The 19196-nt window shown below is 45.1% G+C and overlaps 1 protein-coding gene and 1 long non-coding RNA gene across 4 annotated transcripts in view; one reads left to right on the forward strand and one right to left on the reverse strand.

Annotated features, from left to right (window-relative positions):
- Positions 1–19196, forward strand: part of STRBP (spermatid perinuclear RNA binding protein) — an 83819-nt gene that overhangs the window by 30609 nt on the left and 34014 nt on the right. For all 3 annotated transcript variants that reach the window (XM_067541728.1, XM_067541725.1, XM_067541727.1), the window contains exons 2-4: positions 9096–9322; positions 11841–12021; positions 15262–15479. In XM_067541728.1, the coding sequence (XP_067397829.1) occupies positions 12019–12021; positions 15262–15479 (221 nt within the window). In that variant the 5' untranslated portion in view covers positions 9096–9322; positions 11841–12018. The remainder of the gene's footprint in view (positions 1–9095; positions 9323–11840; positions 12022–15261; positions 15480–19196) is intronic.
- The window catches only part of LOC137148754 (uncharacterized), a 73225-nt gene that overhangs the window by 7163 nt on the left and 46866 nt on the right, over positions 1–19196 (reverse strand). The window lies entirely within an intron of this gene.

Raw genomic sequence — 19196 nt, forward strand, 5'->3', positions numbered from 1 at the left:
AACAATGTGACCAGTGTGTGTTAGGCGTTAACATAATAGGAAGAGAGCATGATATGTTTAACCAAAGAAATTTCAGGAATTGGTGAATAAAACACAGCTGTATTATGTTTCATGGAGTGCCCAAAGCAGAAGGGGCCCAATCTCAGAATCTTCCTATTCACGTCAGTGGGCTTTGGAGCAGGCCTGTCTCTCCTTCAATATGAGGCCTAAATAAAGAAAACCATTTCAGAGCTGCCTGGCGTTTTCTTGTCCTTCCTGCTCACTCCCCACTCTTTAGCTTAAGATTTAGCCTGAGTTTGGTTAACATCTACCCATCCTTGGAGAACTGCATCCAAGAGAAGCAGAGCCCACCTTGCTGTGTTGTCTGGATGTGAGGGTAGTGCAGAAACGGTTCAACAGTTCTGCAGCCTTGTTAATGAAAGGACGTTTTCATTCCATTCGTTCAACAGTTCTGCAGCCTTGTTAATGAAAGGACGTTTTCATTCCATTCCCTGCTAAATAGATAACTCTCGTTGTAAATAAATTGGATCAGCTGGGTTTTTATTACATAAGAATTGCCACACCAGGTCACTCTACTGGTCCTTCTAATCTCTGCCAGGGTCAGTACTCGAAGCTTTGGAGGAAGATGCACAAGAATCCTGTCGTGGATCTTGAGGAAGTAACCTGACCGTTAGAGAACTTCCCTCAGCCACCGACAGTGGAAAAGTTGGCTTATGCCCTAAAGCATGAGGAATTGTATCCCTTATATAAATAAATAAATCCTGTCTAATGGTCATGTGGGATGGTCTCAATAGCCATATAAAAGTCTGATCCTGCTAAGTACTTGGCCTCGATGATAGCTTGTGACAATGAGTTCCACATGTTAATTGTTACCTAAGGAGCCCGTAAGCTAAGAACTGAATTTTGGTAGCCACTTTGTTTGTGATGTGGACTAATTTTTTTAGGCATTCTGGGGTGGGGGGGAGAGAAATGTAAAAGAGGCGGATGTTAGAGCACTTGGCATGCCCTCCCTTTGTAAGTGTTGAATTTCTCTCTCACACATACTCTCCCCCCTTAGACATTGACCAGTTTTTGATAGTTGAGCAAACTTTAAAGCTATTTATAATTTATTTTATTCTTTCTGAGGTGCCCATATTCAAAAGTGCATATTCTAATTTAGCTTTGAGCATATTGGTACCTTTTAATTTAATTGCAAAGACAGTTGTGCATCCAATGTATGATGATAAGGAAAAACTGTGTCTTTGAAATTTAGCATGTGACCTGAAAAGCCACATTCCAGTAATCCAAGAAGAGTTTTGGAATTAAATTCAAAGATTTGGTTTTTAGCCAACATCTTTCTGCTGTATTTTTGTGATGCTGTCTTGTAAAATTTTGCCTCATGGGTTGAGGAAAAGTGTGAAAATTATAAATGAAAGCAGATCTTGCTCCTGTTTCATCATTACATTTATTACAGATCTCCAGTGTCATTTAGGTATAAAATGTAATGCTTCCAGTTAAGAATCTTCTTCAGTAAATGCTGCAGTCATAACAAGCCTATGGATCTCACCACAGTTTATTTTGGATGTTAGTGGTTTCATAATTAATATTTCACTTCCCAGGCCACAGACAGATGTGTGTTCTGAAATGACTCCAGGTTTCCTTAGTATACGTTGTGTAGAAGAACAGGAACTCGCACTTTCAGATGTTGGAAGCTAGAAGTTACTTTTTCATTCTTAGTAAATATATTCATAGTTTGATGATGGGTTTTCTATGTAAACCTTAAGTGGATCCACACTTGTTACTAATCCTTTAGATAGTGCCTGATGTGTGCACCCCTGCCCAAAAGTGTTTTGCAACATTTACTTGTTCTGCTTTCTGTTGTGTTCAGCCCTATAGGGAGTTCTGCTTTGTGGGCCTGTAAAGACTTGATGTGGAGGCAGCAGTTACACACTGAGCTCTTTTTATTTCTCCACTTGTCACTGAAGTGTCAGCAGCCAGTTTTGAATTTCTTCACCCTGCTTGGTCTATCATCAGTCCCAAGCCCAGGCACCCTCCCCCAGAGCTGAATGGATTTTCATGGCGGTTCCATGGTAACGTCTCAAGTGCTCGTCATGGGTGTGGTCACTGGGTGTAGTGCAGGTGCTGAGATACTGTGGTCATGAGGGGGCCCGTATAAGAATCTAGGTAAGGCTGGTATTTTGAACGCCTTTAGGACTGAGTTGGGACCATTCTATTTCTTATTCTGAAGACCTTAGGCACTAGTCTGTTAAACTTTGTTTTCAGGGGCTGGAGGAAGCCAAGATTTTGATAGACAAAGCTAGTAATGTAAAGTAATTTATTTTCATTCATTAATCACATTCTCTGAGTAATTTGTTGTAACCTGAGTCCTCTTGAATTTCACTTTGTGGCATGTACATAGAGAGCTCTTGTCAGGCTTGCTATAACAACTTCCACCGGGCTATAGTAATTACATTTCTGAGAGTGTTCATTCTAAACTTGTGTTTCTTCCGGTTTGAGATCTCTGCTGTTGCAAATTACATCTGATTGACGTTCAGGCTGTAAGGGTTGACCGTTGTCTGGCCAAAACACGGTATTAGGGATTTAGGGTAGGCAAAGATTTTTCAAAACCACCCGGTGATTTTAGGGTATTTGTTTTTCAGGACCTGACACGAGTCTCCCTAAAGAGCCCTGATTTTCAGAAAGTGCTAAATACCCACCCACTGAAAATCAGACTCCGTAAAGCCATGCCAAGAGGGAGCCCACAACTGGCGGTACCTAGACTCGTGATTAGTCACTTTGGAAAATCATGACCATGACATCTGTGCCTCAGATATCCCCCTTTATAAAATGAGGCACCGAAATCCTGGTCATGTTTTTCCAAAGTGACTAGTCACAAGTCCAGGTACCTCCAGTTGTGGGCTCCCTCTTGGCATGGCTTAAAAGAGCCTAATGCCAGGGGGGCGTTAAGGAGGCCTAAACCATTATTTGTAAAGTGCTTTGAGATCCATTGGCGCTACAGTTGGCTGAAAACTCCTGAATTTTGAGTTTTCTATGAAAAATAATTAGATTTTCAACTAAAACCTCTGCCCTGAACATTTTCTAGTTTTTCAACCAGCTTTAATAAGAAGATAAGTCTCGGCCGACTGGATCAGGCCCTACCTATGGCCCATCTAGTCCGTTATCCTGTCTGACAGTGGCTAGGACCAGGTGCATCAGAGGAAGGTGCAAGAAACCCTTTAATGGACACAGTTCATCCTTAGGGAAATCTCCTAAACCGTAATAGAGGGTTAAATCCTGAAGCAGAAGGGTTTTTATCTCTTCAAAAAAATGTTTTAGTATCTACTGTTGTAACTCTATTCAGGTTATCGTGCAAATTTCCAGCCTCCTGTGGCTAGAAGGAGCAGCATGAGAGGAAATTGTGTTTCTCTGTGTATGTATGTTGTTGCTCTGTTTGTTGCTTCAGGCCCATGTCATAGCAGTGACCGCTCCTGTATTTCCACATTGTCTTCATTTTCAACGTAGCTTCCTCCTGCCCCTTGCATATCAGAACGTCATTACGCTTTGTTGCCTGGTGAGAAAGATGAGCCTGAACTGTTTTATGTATCAGGAATGGGCAATAAAAGGCCATGACGCCAGTATCCGGGCGGTAGAGGGAGATTGGAATCATTGCCTCAGCAGCATTCTCTGCTTCTCTAGAAGCTTCTCTTCTTTCATGCTAGCTGTAACAGCCAGGTGGGTTGGTATCAGCCAACCTTTGGTCCCTTATATAACAGTGAGTAGTATTTATGCAGTATATGCTGTCACATTTACACCTGTGTTTAATTGTAACTTTGGAAGAGGAAAGGTTTATTCGCTAATATATTTGGGAACTGTTGGTCTTGCCTGGAAGATGGATACCTTAAACGTGACTTAGCTCTTGCTTCTCCTCTTAGGGGAAAGTCCCATAGAGAAAGGATGATCCAGTGGCTTCAGGTGTTAACCTGGGACTCCATTTTCTATTCCCTGCTCTGCCACAAGCTCCTTGTATGACCTTGGTCTCGCTGTCTCAATTCCCCACTAACACGGTGGGGATAATAGCATTGCCCTAATTAACTGGAGTGTCACTGAGCATAAATACGTGACTGAGGCACTTGGCTTCTTTGGTAACGGGCTAGGCAAGTGCCTAGCAGAGTCTATAGAAAGGTTACTTTCTAATACACTTGTTTTTTGAAGGTTTCTTGTAGAATTTGACACACAATTTTCTTCCGTGGAATCCTTTAGGATGCTTAGAAACTGGCAGAAAGGATATTGTTTTCGTTAAATTCTGACAGACTTTAGAATAATTTCTGTAGAAATCCTATTACATTTCCATAGAAACCTATTTATTTCAGCCCTGTTAAAATCTGTAATGCTTTTTGCATTGGTACAATGTACACTTCTACGGGTGGTGGTTTTGGTTTATCTATATATCCCTGATTATTGAGAGAACCCGTAGAGTCAGTTTGGGGCCGGCTCATGCACGAGTTGGGTTATGGATGCAAAGGGGCTAACCCGTGGCTGCTGTGTGAACCATAACTTTGAATTTCCTCATGTTTGTGTTAAAATCTCAGCTTTAAACTTGTTTTAAAATAAAAAGTGATGCAGGCAATTTTGTGAGCATTGAGGGTTTCTACTCGTCAGAAGGGCAAGTGAGATCCAGAGAGTCAATTAAATACACTGCTTTTGTGTTTGAATATGTGACCATTTGCGTAAACGCAGCTGATTCACTGTGCATTGTTCCAGGTACTGCGTGTGGCCTGAACTTTTGTATGTTAGAGTTAATTAGAACTTGTGTACTGAGCATGAACTGTGAAACTTCAAAAGACTCCAACTTTAGCTTTTCCTCAAGCAGGTACAAGGCACAGTTCTACACTGGGGGGGTTGGAGTTTAGAAAGAAGCAATTTTTTGTTTATCAGAAGCTGCTCACGCAAATGGGGGTTGGGCTGGGGGGGGGGGAGGGGAGACGAATGGAATTTAACCACTTTCACCAAAAATTCTCCTTTGGGTGGGAAGCAAGCAGGAGAAATGTTAGACTCAAGTGTTTTGTTGTTGTTAAATGGAAGAACTCACCATGGAAGTACCTGCCCAGCCGGAACTCGAGCGTTGCTGTGCAAGAATTCACTTGGCTGGAAAATTCCAGGCTTCGAAGGGTCAACACAGACATGGTTTCCTGAGAAATTGCATCCCCTGGAAAATAAACTTGCATGACTTGACTTAACTTCAGTTGACACTGGGCATATTATTGGGAGCAGCAAGAGCTTTACCAGTCCATGGTGTATCCCAGTGCCACAATTGCATTCCCTTTCAGGATGCTGATGTGTCAGAGGGTCTCTCTACACTGCAATTAAAAACCCGTGGCTGGTCCAGGCCAGCCGACCTGGGCTCAGTGGGGCTTGAGCTAAGGAGCTGTTTAATTGCAGTGTAGACATATCCAGAGTGGCAGGAATTTCAGCCTTTGCATGGTGTTGTAGAGAGGAGAAACCAGAGTTTCTGTGCCATTCTTTTGGGAGTTAGGACTTTAAATCTTATACATCCACATAACAGAAGGGTCAGAACTAGTATGAAGACTTTCCCATGCCGAAGCCTTCTGAATTGTTGCTCTTACCCCATTCCCCTCAGCATGTTGATGCTTTTAAAAGCAGGAGAAACTATTTTGCTGTTTCTCTGTCAGTTATTTTGACACTAATCAGCGCTGCGGATCTTGTTTTGATTGGTGTCTGGATGCATCATAAAAAGCGTTGCTGAAAGAGTTCAATTATAATATCAGCAATTCTGCCAAATGTATTGAACTGCTCTGAAAAGCAACTTGTCTTTCCTGACCCAGATACACAGTTTCCCACTGTGGTAGATGCTGCCAGAAAGACACTTGGCAGAAAGCCAGAAATAAAATTATACTGCAGAATTATACTCCTTTCCTGATCCAAGCACCGTCCTACGTGTGATGATGAAAAATTACCTGCCTCTTTGCATGCAGTGCAGAAATTACTTGCAAGTTACTTTTAAAGCTCCAGGACTCTTATTTTGATATTAAAAAACACCTCTTAATTTCACTGAACATTTTCTTGGCTGCTGCATAAACTGCCGCAGTTTTGCTGCTGGGTCTGAGGCTACCCTGCAAACTCTGACCCAGTTAGGGAACTTGCCTCCATACTCTTCAGCATTAGTTACTTCTTCAGCACTCCTGCTCTCAACTTTGTCGAGGTCAGCTCAGATCCAGATGTCTCAGGATTATTTGTGCTGCCCTTCAGCCTGCGGTTTATGCTGCAGTGCCTCACGTGCTGGTTTTGGAGCGAAGGGAAGATTAGAAGGGCAGAGAGTGCTTTAGTGCCCCAGAAAAGCACAGCTGGCTTGTTCAGTCTTGCTGTAGCGTTGAACTAGTCGTCATGGACCCTGGACTCTTGAGACAGCCTGGCCAGGTGCCCGAGCAGCAGTTCAGAGAGAAGTGGGGATTTAGATGGCTAAAGCATTCAATGTACTGAGACTCTTCTTTCCATTCCCCTGTTATTCCAGCAGCATTTCTCTGCACAAGGCGCTGCTCTGTGCCGCTGGAAGAGTGACCGGGATGGAAAGGTATCCAGGGCCCCCTTTTCTAAGGCTACAAAGGCTGCCCTGTTAATTTCAGGCCCCGTGGAGTGTGCAGACATGTTGCTCTTGCCTGCCACCTCGCCGATCAGGCGTATCTAAAGACAGCTAAAGGGCTGCATGTTGGGATGTCCAAAGCTATTTGAATGAGTATCTTTAAGCCCAGGAAACACAACTGGCATTTGCAGGAATAAACCCTGTTAAAAAGGCTGCATGTTAAGCTCTTTTCTTCGTTCGTCTCGTGCCCAAGCCAAAAGCTCCTTGTGAAGGATGGGGTGTTTGATGGAAACAGCGCTGGGCCCTCTGGGGCTGTGCTGCTGGGCGCGGACATCCATGCATCCTGAGGCACTGCTAAATTGGTTATGTTAGGATTAAGATGAGCCCCGAGAGCCCATTTCCTGATGCATTTTTCTTGTGTTGAGAGGCAATGTGTTTTTAAATGTTGATGTTCTGGTTATTCCCAGGCTGGCTGTCGAGACAGTTTAGCAAGAGCATGGGTTACCTCGTTTAGTGCCGGTCTGTGATAACACTTCACATTGCTACAGCGCCTGCTGCCTGAATATTAAGAGAATCACATTCATCCTCTTCCCCTGGCCCCGGAGAGCTGGGGAAGTACTCTTCCCAGTGTACGGGTGGGGAGTGAGGCACTGGGAATTTAAGCGACTTTCCAGTGGTCACTCACGGCCTTGTTTATGTTAGAGGCTTTTCCTAAAAAATTCATTGCACCCTGTGGTGGCATTAGCTGTGGTGTAGCCCGGGCACAAGCGGTTTTTACCATCATGTCCTTTAGGCCACCCCTTAGCAACGCCAACCACCCTCCCTCAGCCAGTGCTGCTGCCACGGGTGGAGCTGTATCAGTCGGGGGTTGGTCCTAGTGTAGCTGCCCTGTGGTGAGTTAGTGGCAGAACAAACGGTTGGGTTAAAAGGAATGCAGTCGGTTTCACTGAATCCCGTCTGAGGGGCCAGATAAGGAGCACAGTCCTTAGTGCCTCAATCCAGAGCGCTAGGGCTGCTCTAATCTTGGTTTCTGTTAATTTATTTTCCACTCTGTCAAATGTGCCTTGTTCTCAAAGTAGCATCTGAACTGTTTTAAAAAGCAGACTCCATTCTGTTGGTTGGTTTTATTAAATGTTCTCTCCCGGGGCCTGAGTGCATCAAGTTTTTACTTGTGCATACACTTCTGAGAAGTATAGTTGGGCAATTAATCATTTGATAGAACGGTGCAGGACCGCTCCAGCTAGAGTTCCAGAGTTGTGTTGTGATTTTTCTTCTTCCCGAATAATATTGATGAAGATGCTGTCATCTGTAACTCCCTTTCTAATCTGAGCACCGTACAGCCTTGTCCCCAGACGTCAGTCATTCCCTTTTGGGGAAAAGGGCAGGTAGAAATGGATTCATGAAGACGTCCCTGACTTGTTTTGCTTGCTAGTGAAACTTGGAGCCTCTTTAAAAAGCTGCATTATTCTGCCCCTCTCAAGGATAGCATTGAAAGATGTTGGTGCTGCATAACATGTTCACTGTGCAGCAGAGAGAAGTTAGCCCCGGTCACAGCTATAAACTTTTGCTTTCAAGCTATTTCAGGTTTTCAAAGTATACAGAAAAGGACTCAGTGCATCTGGAATTGCACCCTGAGGTACGTTTGCTCTCTGAGTGCAAGAGGTGGACTGCAGGCTTGGCCTCTAGACAGCATCGTCTGCCTAGCAATTTAGTGAAGTGCCAGAATTTGCTCAGTCAGCCATTTTCATCCATCTGCTTTCAGTGTGTTCTCACCTATCGCCTGCAGCTTGTAGCAGTCCTAGGAGGGAGACCAGGCTGGGATGTAGCTTGGGGTCTAAAGGCTCTGGTGATAGGCATATTCTCTAAATCCAGACAGAGGCGTTCCACTTCCCAGCTCTTTGTCTGGGGAAGAATCTCCATCTTGTCATTGTGAGAGGAGGAAGGAAGGCTGGAAAACACACAAGGCAGAAATGACGAGGATAAGAAGTAATGTGGAAACAGGTTGTGGATTGAAGGGAGAGCTTGTCCTGAATGGATTGGTGGGCTGGGGACCATAAGTGATATAGGCAGATGAAAAGCTCTAGAGACCTGTTGAAAGTACTTTGTAAACACTGTGAAGCCACCCCGCCCTCCTGCGCGGCGAGGAGATATTACCCTTGTTTTACAGCGGCGGGCGGGGACGGATGTAGGCACAAAGAGTCAGACTTGACCAAGTGAAAAATCCTGGCAGAGCTTTGGCTAGGACCAGCAGTCCAGACGTCCAGGCCTATGCTTTTAAGCCAGTCGGCTGCTCCGGTGAAGGATGTTTGACACTCAGTGTGTTACTGTGCTGAGCAGTGGTGGGAGACCCCCTGACTGGGCCCAGACTGTTCAGCTGATAGCGTTGGGCGGGGAGGGGGTGTCGCTCGCATGGTTTCTGCTAGTGCCCGGGGGAGGGAGCGGTGTTTGAGGGCTGAACAAGGCGGTGTGGAAAGGGCGGATATGGGGTTTATTTTAAAGGACAATTCGGATTTTTCAGAAAGCAGCAACAATCCTGGCTCCTGTGGGCTGAGTTTCCACTCCTGGGACGCTATCCTTGGGCCTCAGCCAGCTGCCCACCAGGGGAAGAGGTGCACGAACATCTGGAAGTCCAAGGGCCTTCGTGAGGCCAGGGAACTTGCTGCCTTGGCCCTGATCCTGCAGTCACTTAAATGTGTGTAACTCTGCTCCCGTGAGGTGACCAGTGACGTCAGTGGGGCTACACAAGTGAGTAGCTATCTGCGTACAGGAGCATTTGCGGGATTGGGTCTGTGCAGAGTAAGGCTGAGACGTCAAAAAGCTGCCTTAGGGTTTGCACCCCCTGTTCACACTGGGATTTTCATGGCAGCTTTGACTGCTCAGCCTAAAGTGGGAGGGCAGGATTGGAATGGGTTTTTTTCCAAGGGCGGGAGAGCTCGGTGGGTCGTGGGCGGGTGGGGCTGCATCAGTGGAGAGAGAGTCTTAGGCTGGCTGGGTGGTGCTTCCTGGGTGGTGCTCTGCCACGGGAATGGGGCACTCTGGTTTGGTTCTAAAGGCAAACGCGTCTTTGCGTATTGTCCGCACTCTGTCCCTCTTGGGCGTCCAAGGCCCTTTGTTGGCAGTGGCTCTGGCTCTAGTCAAGAACACTCCCTTCCTCGAGCCTCTCCAGCTAGACGTGGCAGCACTCATAGTTCGGAGCAGCCAATGGGGCCTTTGGGGAGGGACTTGGGGAACTAGATGAACCTTGAGGGATCTCGGTCCATATCTCTCCATGTACGAACCTGACCTGCCTCACCCCTCTTGCCCCAAAAGTATAACCACATCTAACCACTTACTTATAAGCTCCTTTAACCCATTCCTATATTTAACCAGTAGGGGACCCCCCCTGTATCGGTCCCCTTCATTGGCTGGTGGGTGGTTGTTACATTGTACTGTATCCCGGTAGTCTGGAGTTCGGAGAGACCTTGTTATAGAGAACAAATTGCTCCCAAAGCTATAAGGCCTGTAAATCTGCTTCACTTCTTAATCAGGGGAATAGTGAAGTGGAATGCATTACTCCCGCTCTTGGCGTGCTTGAATCTGTATGGGAAGTAACATTTTAATTATTTTCAGTCACATCCCTGTAGTTAAAGCACCTACTGTGTTTTCTCCAATCCCTACTTCTCCAGTCCCTGTGCTGTTGGCAAATGTGCATTTCCGTTCACCAATGTCAGGATTGCTTGATAGACAATATGCAACATATTGATTGAGATGCAGGATCAAAATACACAAGAAAAGAGAACCTGAGAGCACGTGTCATCCTGCAGGGTTTTACCAACTGGGCTTCTAACCGCTGCAAATGTCTCTGAAAAGTTCACGTGGTGGTATGTGAAATGCGAGGGAAAGGAAAGTTCTTTGCAAGAGCTGGGGTTCCATGGTGCACAGTGGACTCTCTCCTTTCTGTCACGTGTCACCTGCCCCATTGCTCTGTCCTCCTCTTCTCACCAACCATTTATTTGCAGTTGCATCGTGGTACCCTCAGTTACTGTACCTGTTGATCCGGGCTACGGGAAGGAGCTTGGTGCTCTTATTTCAACGTTGTTATTTTGAGCTTTGCAAATATGCATAGAACAGGTAAATGAGCCAGACTCCAGTTGTTGATGGAGATTCAGCGTAGTGCCCTGCACCCAAGATGTAGAGGACCTAGCCTTCAAGCATGTGAGAGTAGGTGCTGGGGTAGTAAGGTAGGTTTTCAGGAAACATTAAATGACCTAGAACAGGGCCCAGCTTGAATTCTTGTGTGTTTCTCTTCTCTGAGCCTGCTGCAATTTCCTGTCCACTCCTAGCTCTGCACTTTTGGAGACTATTGATTTTCTCCATTTACCTACCACTACCACAAGAAAAAAAATAAACTCCATGGACTTCTGGTCTCCGATGGCATTAAATTCCACATTCTACTACAACTAGCAGACAAGAGCGAAGGCTTTTCTCAGGTGCAGAGAAGGATAAAAGTTTTGTATTGTAACTCGGTTCAGAGGGGAAATGCCTGGTATTCCCCAGTTCTGCACAGGCTTGCCATTCATGGGTCTTGCCTGTCCGGTGCTGTGGAAAGCTGCATAGAGATGTACAATGTCAGTGAGGGAGCTAAGACGTCCTGGTTGAGTTTTCAGAGTGGCACCAGGTGATTTAGCCATGCATTCTCCTGTTAATTTCGCCTTCCATTAGATTTGGACTAAATCCCCTGCCCTGCTTTGAAAGTCTCAATCTGTAGTTGTTTGTGGCAGGGACTGTTTCTTACTGTGTGATTGTACCGCTCCGGGCACACTTGGGGCCATGATCCTGATCAGGCTCTTGAGGCACTAATGAAGTACAAATAATAAATGAAAAATAATTTAGTGCCCAAGATTGTGATTTATGGATAAAAGCTGCACACCAGTTTTGTTGCTGGCTTCATATCAACTGTACTAAATAACCTGGAATTCTGAACTGCCTGGTGTCAGAGCTTTTGAATGCCAGTTGGTTCTTGGCTGATGAACCCAGAGGAGGATGGCATGGGAAAATGGTAACACATATGTGGGCATGTTACAAAAAGTTGCTTTCTGTAGAGACATCTGCTTTTTGTTGAGGCATAAATGATAGGATGATTTTCTCCCCCTTCCCCTCTCCCTCCTCTTGAAGCCTGCTGCTTTAATCAGTGGCTTGGCTTACTGTGCTGCTTTGAAAAGCAATCAAAATTAGCATGTGGTTTCTTCTCTCTTCAAGTTGTCTCTCTCCTCTCTCTCTGCAGGTGTTGTATTGCAGAAAGCGACTCCCGGAGCATCTCGCCTGTATGAACTCTTGACCTGTCAGGGGATTGAGAGACTTATGAGGAGGTTCTGTCAGGCAAAACAGTGCCTAGCAAAGATACTGAGGAGGAGGGAAAAGGAGAAGGGGGAGGGGGAGCGGAGCTGAGACTCTAGCAAACCATGGTAGGTAACTGTCTTCATTAATAGGACTGCATTAAAATTATTCTCCACCTCTTGCCTGTTATGGAATCTGTTGAAACAAGTGGAGGGATTTTTTGACTCTGATGCATTAAAGATGTCTCTGCATGGTTTAAGCAAAGCAAATGGGCTTTGATTTATTGCTGGGGCTTTTTCCAACCAGAGAACGGAGCCTCCTGAGCCTGCAGCACATGAATTATTAAACACAAATGAAGGGGATGCTCATAAATAACGTTTTCTAATAAAACTGGCATTATCAAGCTGTTGCAAAGGGCGTGGGTGACCTTGAACTGTGGATTGCATAACAAACGCTGATGCTCCCCGCCCACTCCTTCCCCACAAGATCAGATGTTGGCTCGCTCTGTGTGTGTGTGTGTGTGTGTGTGTGTGTGTGTGTGAGAGAGAGAGAGAAAAATTAAAAGCCTGAACTCAATGCACACCTATTAATAGCATAGATATGATACATATGTAACCAGTACCCATTAGGGCATATTTGATGACTAAGTGAGGAGTCACTTGCAATCTGCCTGCTTGTATCAGTTACAAATTGCAGGAGTCAGAGACTCATTGAATTTGCGCACCTTTGCGAATGTGAAGGGCTTGGAATGGTTAATTTTTCTAAAATACATTCAAGGAAGGGGGGAAAACCCCACCCAATTAACTAAACCTGAGAGCCAGCTGTTGTGAGCAATTTCAGCCTATTGATTTCTTTTAATCCTCTAAATGTTGTTGCTGTGAGACAGTGAAGAGAGAATAGATGCAGCATTGTATTTAAAATAAAGTACTGTACTGAGATTTGAGTAGATGATTGCTAATGAAATCCATTAAACAGTAACCCAGCCAAACACAAAGTAAGATTTCAGCCTGTGTGGTGAGAAGAACACTATGGGGAAAAGGGACCTCAAGGAGCACAGGGCACAGATGAGATTTTAAATGGGAAGCTTGCTGGTTCCTATTAATTCTTGACCCAGATTCTCTTGCTTAGTACTTACCTTGCCATTGCAGGTTAATGAAGTAACCATGTGTTTCTAATACACAAGTGACAGGCTTCGCAGTTTGCTGCTGCTGGAGTATTTTCTGTAATCAGTACTCACAAGAAGGGAGCTTTGGGGAGGAGGGATATAGTTTGGATGGAGGTGAATTAACAAATCCATCTCGCTGATTGTCTGTGGAGCTGCAGCAGCCTTTAGCTGAAATCTTCCCATGTTTTGTAATTGAAGTGAGACCAGCAGGGAGCTTCCGGAAGGAAATCTAGCTGGAGAATGAGGAGGGGGGGTGTAGAGGGAGCGTTCCCTACCCATGAACCAATGCACTGCTCCCTGAGCGTGTAAGGTGTCTGTGGGATAGGAGAACTGAGTGCAGAGTCAGCAATGAGCATTACAGGCCCTGCTGCTGTCTCTGAGCTTGGGCATTGTTACAAGCTGTGAAGCAGGAGGGAGGATCTCCCTTCGCTGCAGGATAAATGCAGTTTATGGAAGTACATTTTTAGCAAGAGCACACCAGTCAGCTGGTGATATTGTGGGCGGTGTGGGCAGGCCCGATGATCGGAAACTGGGAATATTTTTTTTTTTTGATTCTCCCGTTCGTAGAACAGAGTAAAAAGTTCCCCATCACTGCAAGATCAGATTGGTCTCCGAGCACCAGGGCTCCATGTGGGTGAAGGGGAAACCCCTGGTAGATGAGTGGCTGCCCATGCTGGTCGACTGACTGTTCAGATCATGCATGTCGTGAGCCTCCTTACAAGTCCTTCTTTATTTGGGGTCCTTTAACCCCTTCTTTTTCTACTTGGTTCCCCACAAGCAAACCCTTCCTTTCCAGTCTCTGCCTTAGCCATTTTTCATGCTCTTTGCTGAATTCCCTCCTGTCCGTCAGGATTTTCCTGCTAATGTGGAGTGCTGCAGACCCGGGTGCAGTATCCCAGGCTTGGCACTACCATGGGAGGGAAGGGCTGCAGGCCTGCCCTGCTGTGGTGAGCTGCCTCTGCGTCCAGCCCAGAACAAGGGGAGAGCTTCGTGCAGAGAGCTCTTAGCACGTCTTGCCAGGCTGAGTGGTTCTCTGAGATTGTCGAAGCCCTGTATGCAGTGCATCTTTTCCCAGCCTGGTCTTGGGACACCCCTCTTCCAAACTTACCTGCCCCCAAACAAGACAACTTCCCTGTGCTTCTTTAATGTACACAGAGCCCTCAGATTTCCTCTTTAGAACCAGATCAGCTGACCCCTTGTTGCCACTCAGCTGTTGGGAGTCTGAACAAAGGGAGGGAGATCACTAAATTTGTGATGCATTCTGGGGTAGAGCAAGAGGCCCATTTCCTTCATAGTTACTGTACTGTTTGTGTTTCACTGGTGCCCAGGGTCCAAGATCAGGGCATGTCTGTGCTAGGTGCTGCATGGACATAGTCCTTTCCTAGAAAAACTTAGTCTAAATAAACAAGACAGACAAAGAGAGGGAGGAGAAACCAGGAAAAGGGAAAGTGACTTTCCCAAGGTTACGCAGCGGGTCAGTGGTAGAGCCAGGAACAGAACCCAGGTTTCCTGCCTCCTCATTCATTCCCCTGCCTGCTAGATCTCCCTGGCTCCTTATGCTTCATCAGAACGAGGACTTCTTCCAAAAGAGAAATTAATGTGGAGAAGTTAAACACCTTTACGAACCATTGCAGATGAGAGCAGCTACTGCAGTGCTTGACTGCTATTTATACCAGCCATTACTGTGCATAGGCACTTCTCATGCAGATAAGAGACTGCGTAGTCCCTGTCCTCGTGAGCTTACAGTTGCATATTGAGTGAAGATGGTAAATGATAGGGGAGTAGCAGAAGGGAGTGCAAAGGCTAGTTCTGGAAGTACCATTTGTGGAATAAGGGAGACAAAAGAAGTTTCTCCTCCTTTGCTTTTTTCTAGCTCTGGACCTGAGTTTTTCTGCCCTTAGTTCAAGAGCTGGTACAGAGAACACTGCAATCTACACTGTGATGGCCAAATCGCAGACACAACATGGTGTTGCACTTTGCTACCTGTTTATGCTAGTTTCGCTTTTTCAGTGCTTCACATTAGTCTGCCGGGTCTCTCTACTTCAGGCAGAGATGAGATGTAACTTCTGCTGTGATTCTAAACCTTTGTTACCCTAAAATACTCCCCTATCTATTTTGGGGAGGATTCCCTTTCAAATAATGCTCTTCTCTTGATAAGCCAATAACTCTTCTTTTTTCCCACTCTTTCCCACCTTTGTAACAGAGATCTATCCGATCTTTTGCTAATGATGACCGCCATGTTATGGTGAAACATTCAACCATTTATCCATCTCCAGAGGAACTTGAAGCTGTCCAGAACATGGTGTCAACAGTCGAATGTGCCCTTAAACATGTCTCCGACTGGATGGATGAAACAAACCAGTCAGTGAAAATTGAGGGAGATGGGGAAGCAAAGGAGGAAGCTGCAGAGAGCAATGCCACGTGAGTTAGTTACTGTACTACTATGAATGGATTTCTGTCTTGCTAAAAAAGGGCCATAGTGTTCTTTGGCTTTGCTGGGTATGAATGTTCACAGCAGGAAGTAGATGTGTCTGGAATCTCTCTAAGATGTGAGCACATTGGGTGAGTGCAGGGAATGAGTAATAAATAGGAACCTGGGTGGGGGCTGTTCTCATTTTTAAGATGAAATGTTTTAAACTTGCAGTTAACGACTTTAAGAAGCAAACACATCTCCCTGTAACTCACAATTCTAAATCCAAACCCACAAACGTGGCTTTGGGGCTGTTTCAGTTTAATAGGCAGAAAAGGATTTATAAATGTGTTTTGTTTGTTCAACAGGCTAACTGCTCCAAAGGAGCCATTACTGTACATCGTGTCATTCTGTACTGCATAAAACATCTGTCACTCACTGCACATCTCTGTCTGTTCCTTCACATGGTGCCAGATTTTGTTCTTCTAGTTTAACTCCAACAGTTTAGGGAACAGCTAGAACAACTGGCCCCTTTTCAGGTTTCTGTGAATAAAGATCTCTAATTCAGGCATTTGTGGCTCTCTAGTGCTGTGCTGATATTTGAGCTTCACACCATCTCCGAGCCAGGTAAGTATTATGGCCAGTTTAGAGATAGGGGAATTGAGGCATAGAGGTGCTGATTTATCCAAAGCCATACAGCAAATCAGTGGCAGGACCCAGAGGACCAGACTTCCAGACCTGTGCTCTTATTAAATCGTATGTCCTCCTCCAGTGTAACAACCTTCTTGGGACTTCATCTGATTGGGTCGTTAACACAACAAATTGTCAGTATAAGCGTGAGGGAACTGGGAAACAAAGTTCTGTTTTCCTGACTAGCTGGACATGCTCCAATTTAGAAACAAGAAATGTTCCCTATTAGCTGAGAAAAGCTGTGTATGAAACAGTTCTCACGATCTGCTTAAAAAATCCCAACAAATACGGTGAAATGATAGAAAATCCTTCATGCACCAACATTGTTAGTCCAAAGTTTCTCCTTCTGGATTTGCTTGTATGTTTAAAGGACTTGGTATCTCTGGAAGAAATCTGTTTACTCAGATTGAAGTTTCAGAGAGAAGCCTTGCTGACAGGGACACCATAGAAACAGACTACAATGAGCTAACTGAGATGCATTCCCCAGTATTCGGGTCAGTGCATAAAGCTCTGGGCAAAGTAAACTCCCAACATATGAACCTGCAATTTAGTTGCCTGTGTTTTCTGAGCCACCTCCCTCCTACCCACGCCCCCACTTTTTTTTAACTACTATTTGTCGGATACATTTCTGACCTCAACATTCTTGAGATTTTTGGTGCGAAATGCATGTGGAGAATAGAAATAGCAAAATATTTAAATTTCATGAATATTTTTACATAAATTAATGGATGTACTGGTTGAAGGGAGTGGGATAGTGCAGATTTCAGGGAATAATAGCAGCGGATTGATAGGTTGCTTTCCCACAGATGGGCAGGTAAGCTTTGTCATCTTCAGTGGAAGATAATTAACGTCAGTTTTCTGCTGAGGAATGGACTTTCTTGGTTTCTCTGATGGGATGCACTGCACATTGTGTCAGTAATTTCCAAGTGTTGGCAGCATTTTACTTTTCTTTCTGACATGGATAAAATAAGTGCAGATTGGGTTTGGTTTTTTTTTTTAAATGATTTTGGTGAAATTCTTGGCTTGTATTAAGTGCTGTTGACACAATCAAACAGTCTGACTTCACTTTCATGGTTTTGTGTGCAGGATGTTTTAAGATCTTGCTGTGCTCTAAATTTAGAGTGCATTTTTGTAAGTGCCCATGTCCTTGCTCTAATAAATCTTCCGTTTGCAGAGGCTTTGACAAAAAAGTCATCAGGCTGGAGAATAGCAGGTGTCCCATGTCAAAGCAGAGACATGGAGGGGTTTGGTCTATTTCTCGTCCTTCTCCTTCTCCCCAGCTGTTTTTTATAAAGCAAAAAGTCTAGAACACTTTCTGTAGAATTTTGTATCAAAGCCAGCCATTTGGACTGATCAGTGAGTGTAGCCTGCTGTCCTTAAAGGGATGGAGAATTTACATCCATCTCTGTTCCTGCAGAGGATAGAATGTGGTGATTGGAAGAATTCTTATAAGCAGCAAAGCAGGACAAAACTGATTGGAAACTAGGGCAAAGAGTAATTCAGGCTGCTAGCTGCTTGAATCGCCCCTTCTGGCTGTGCCTGGTGCCATTTCTCCTTTATACTGCCTGCCTCCAGCGAAACCGGTATGGTGACTAGCCTAAATCCTGGTTGCCAGGGCTAGCTCTGTGTTGGTGAAATGTGAGCATGTCAGGATAGTTGGGCTTGCCTGAATGCCTTTCCTTTACAGTAAAGCAATCATAGCCATAGCAGGTCTGTCTTCCACTAGTCTGGGTGCAGGAATCCAGGGGTAGCTCTGACATCCATCTTTTAGCCAAAGTTTAACGAACTGTGACATAAGTCTGGCTCCGCGACTTCTTGGCTAAATTTAGCAGGTTGCAGGGGGAAAAATGTTTAAACTAAAACAAGCAACCTGATTACCATGCATTGTAAATATTTACACTGCAGTCTGCATCTCCAGCATGCTGTGCAAAACATTACCAAACAAATCCTCCCGCTCCAGATAGAAAGGCAGGTGTTAGCCCTGTCGTTTTGTATTAAACGAATGCTGTCCGGTGAGTGTAGGCTTTGTGGAAACATTTTACAAAGCCTAGCAGCCTTAAAACGTTTCTGTCAACTTCAAAACTTATCAGTGGAAATAGTTTTGTTTTATTATGCAGTGGATTATTTTAGAAATGCCTGTGCAGGTTGACAAAGATAAAATAAACAATTCAAGCTGCATCACACCCTGCAGAATAGTAAGTTGGTCATTCAGAAACCATTTTAGAAAGAATTAAGCTTCCCTGCCAGATTTGCAGCCGAACGTTGCAGCATCTGGCTAATTTGCTAGAACCAGTGAGTGAAAGGGATTTACAGCCCAGGTGACCTGGGCTGATGGCTGGGGCTGTGGAGTGGGAGACCGGAGACCTGAGCTCTATCCCCAGATCTGCCACTTGACCGTTTGGTGTGACCTTGAGAGCGTCACTTTCCTCTCTCTGCTTCCTTCCCTTCCCACTCTCTCTCCCTCTGGTCTGTTTAGGGAGTAGGAGACAGTCCTTGCCCATCCCTTTATAATATAGACAGTTGTGCCCATGTAGGTGAAGATAGACATATTTGATAGTGGTCAGGGTGCACTGTATGATGATGGATCTCAGAGCATGTGTCTGATCAGATCCTATCCTGTTGTGTTATGTTGTGTTCACATGCCACTAACTGCACAGCTGCCTGCATAGCTGAGGCTGTTTTCACCACTCCTACACTTACAATCCTTCCCAGAGGGTGCAGAACGCAATGATATGCTGTAGCACCAGCTACTGACATCCAGGAGGCATCACTAAGGCGTGCATGCTTGTGCATGTCAGTAGGTGTGAGTGTTTCTCATCTGTTTCCTGTAGATTCCTGCTGGTTTTGTGCACTCTTTGGCTGTTCACTCGTTTGTTGCGGTTTTGTCTGTTGTCCGCACTCAGAGCTGAAGTGTCATTTATCTTGCTTTGAAACTGTCATTTGCTGTGGCTCTTAAATGTTCTCCTGGTTTTCTCTGGAGACTCAAGTCTGATTCCTCAGCCTCTGATTCTTGTAGCTCTCAGTGGTGAGAATTTTTG

The sequence above is a fragment of the Emydura macquarii genome, unplaced genomic scaffold, assembly GCF_026122565.2.
Source record: "Emydura macquarii macquarii isolate MOO-44397 ecotype Brisbane River unplaced genomic scaffold, CSIRO-AGI_Emac_v2 contig_691, whole genome shotgun sequence".
Classification (NCBI taxonomy): domain Eukaryota; kingdom Metazoa; phylum Chordata; order Testudines; family Chelidae; genus Emydura; species Emydura macquarii.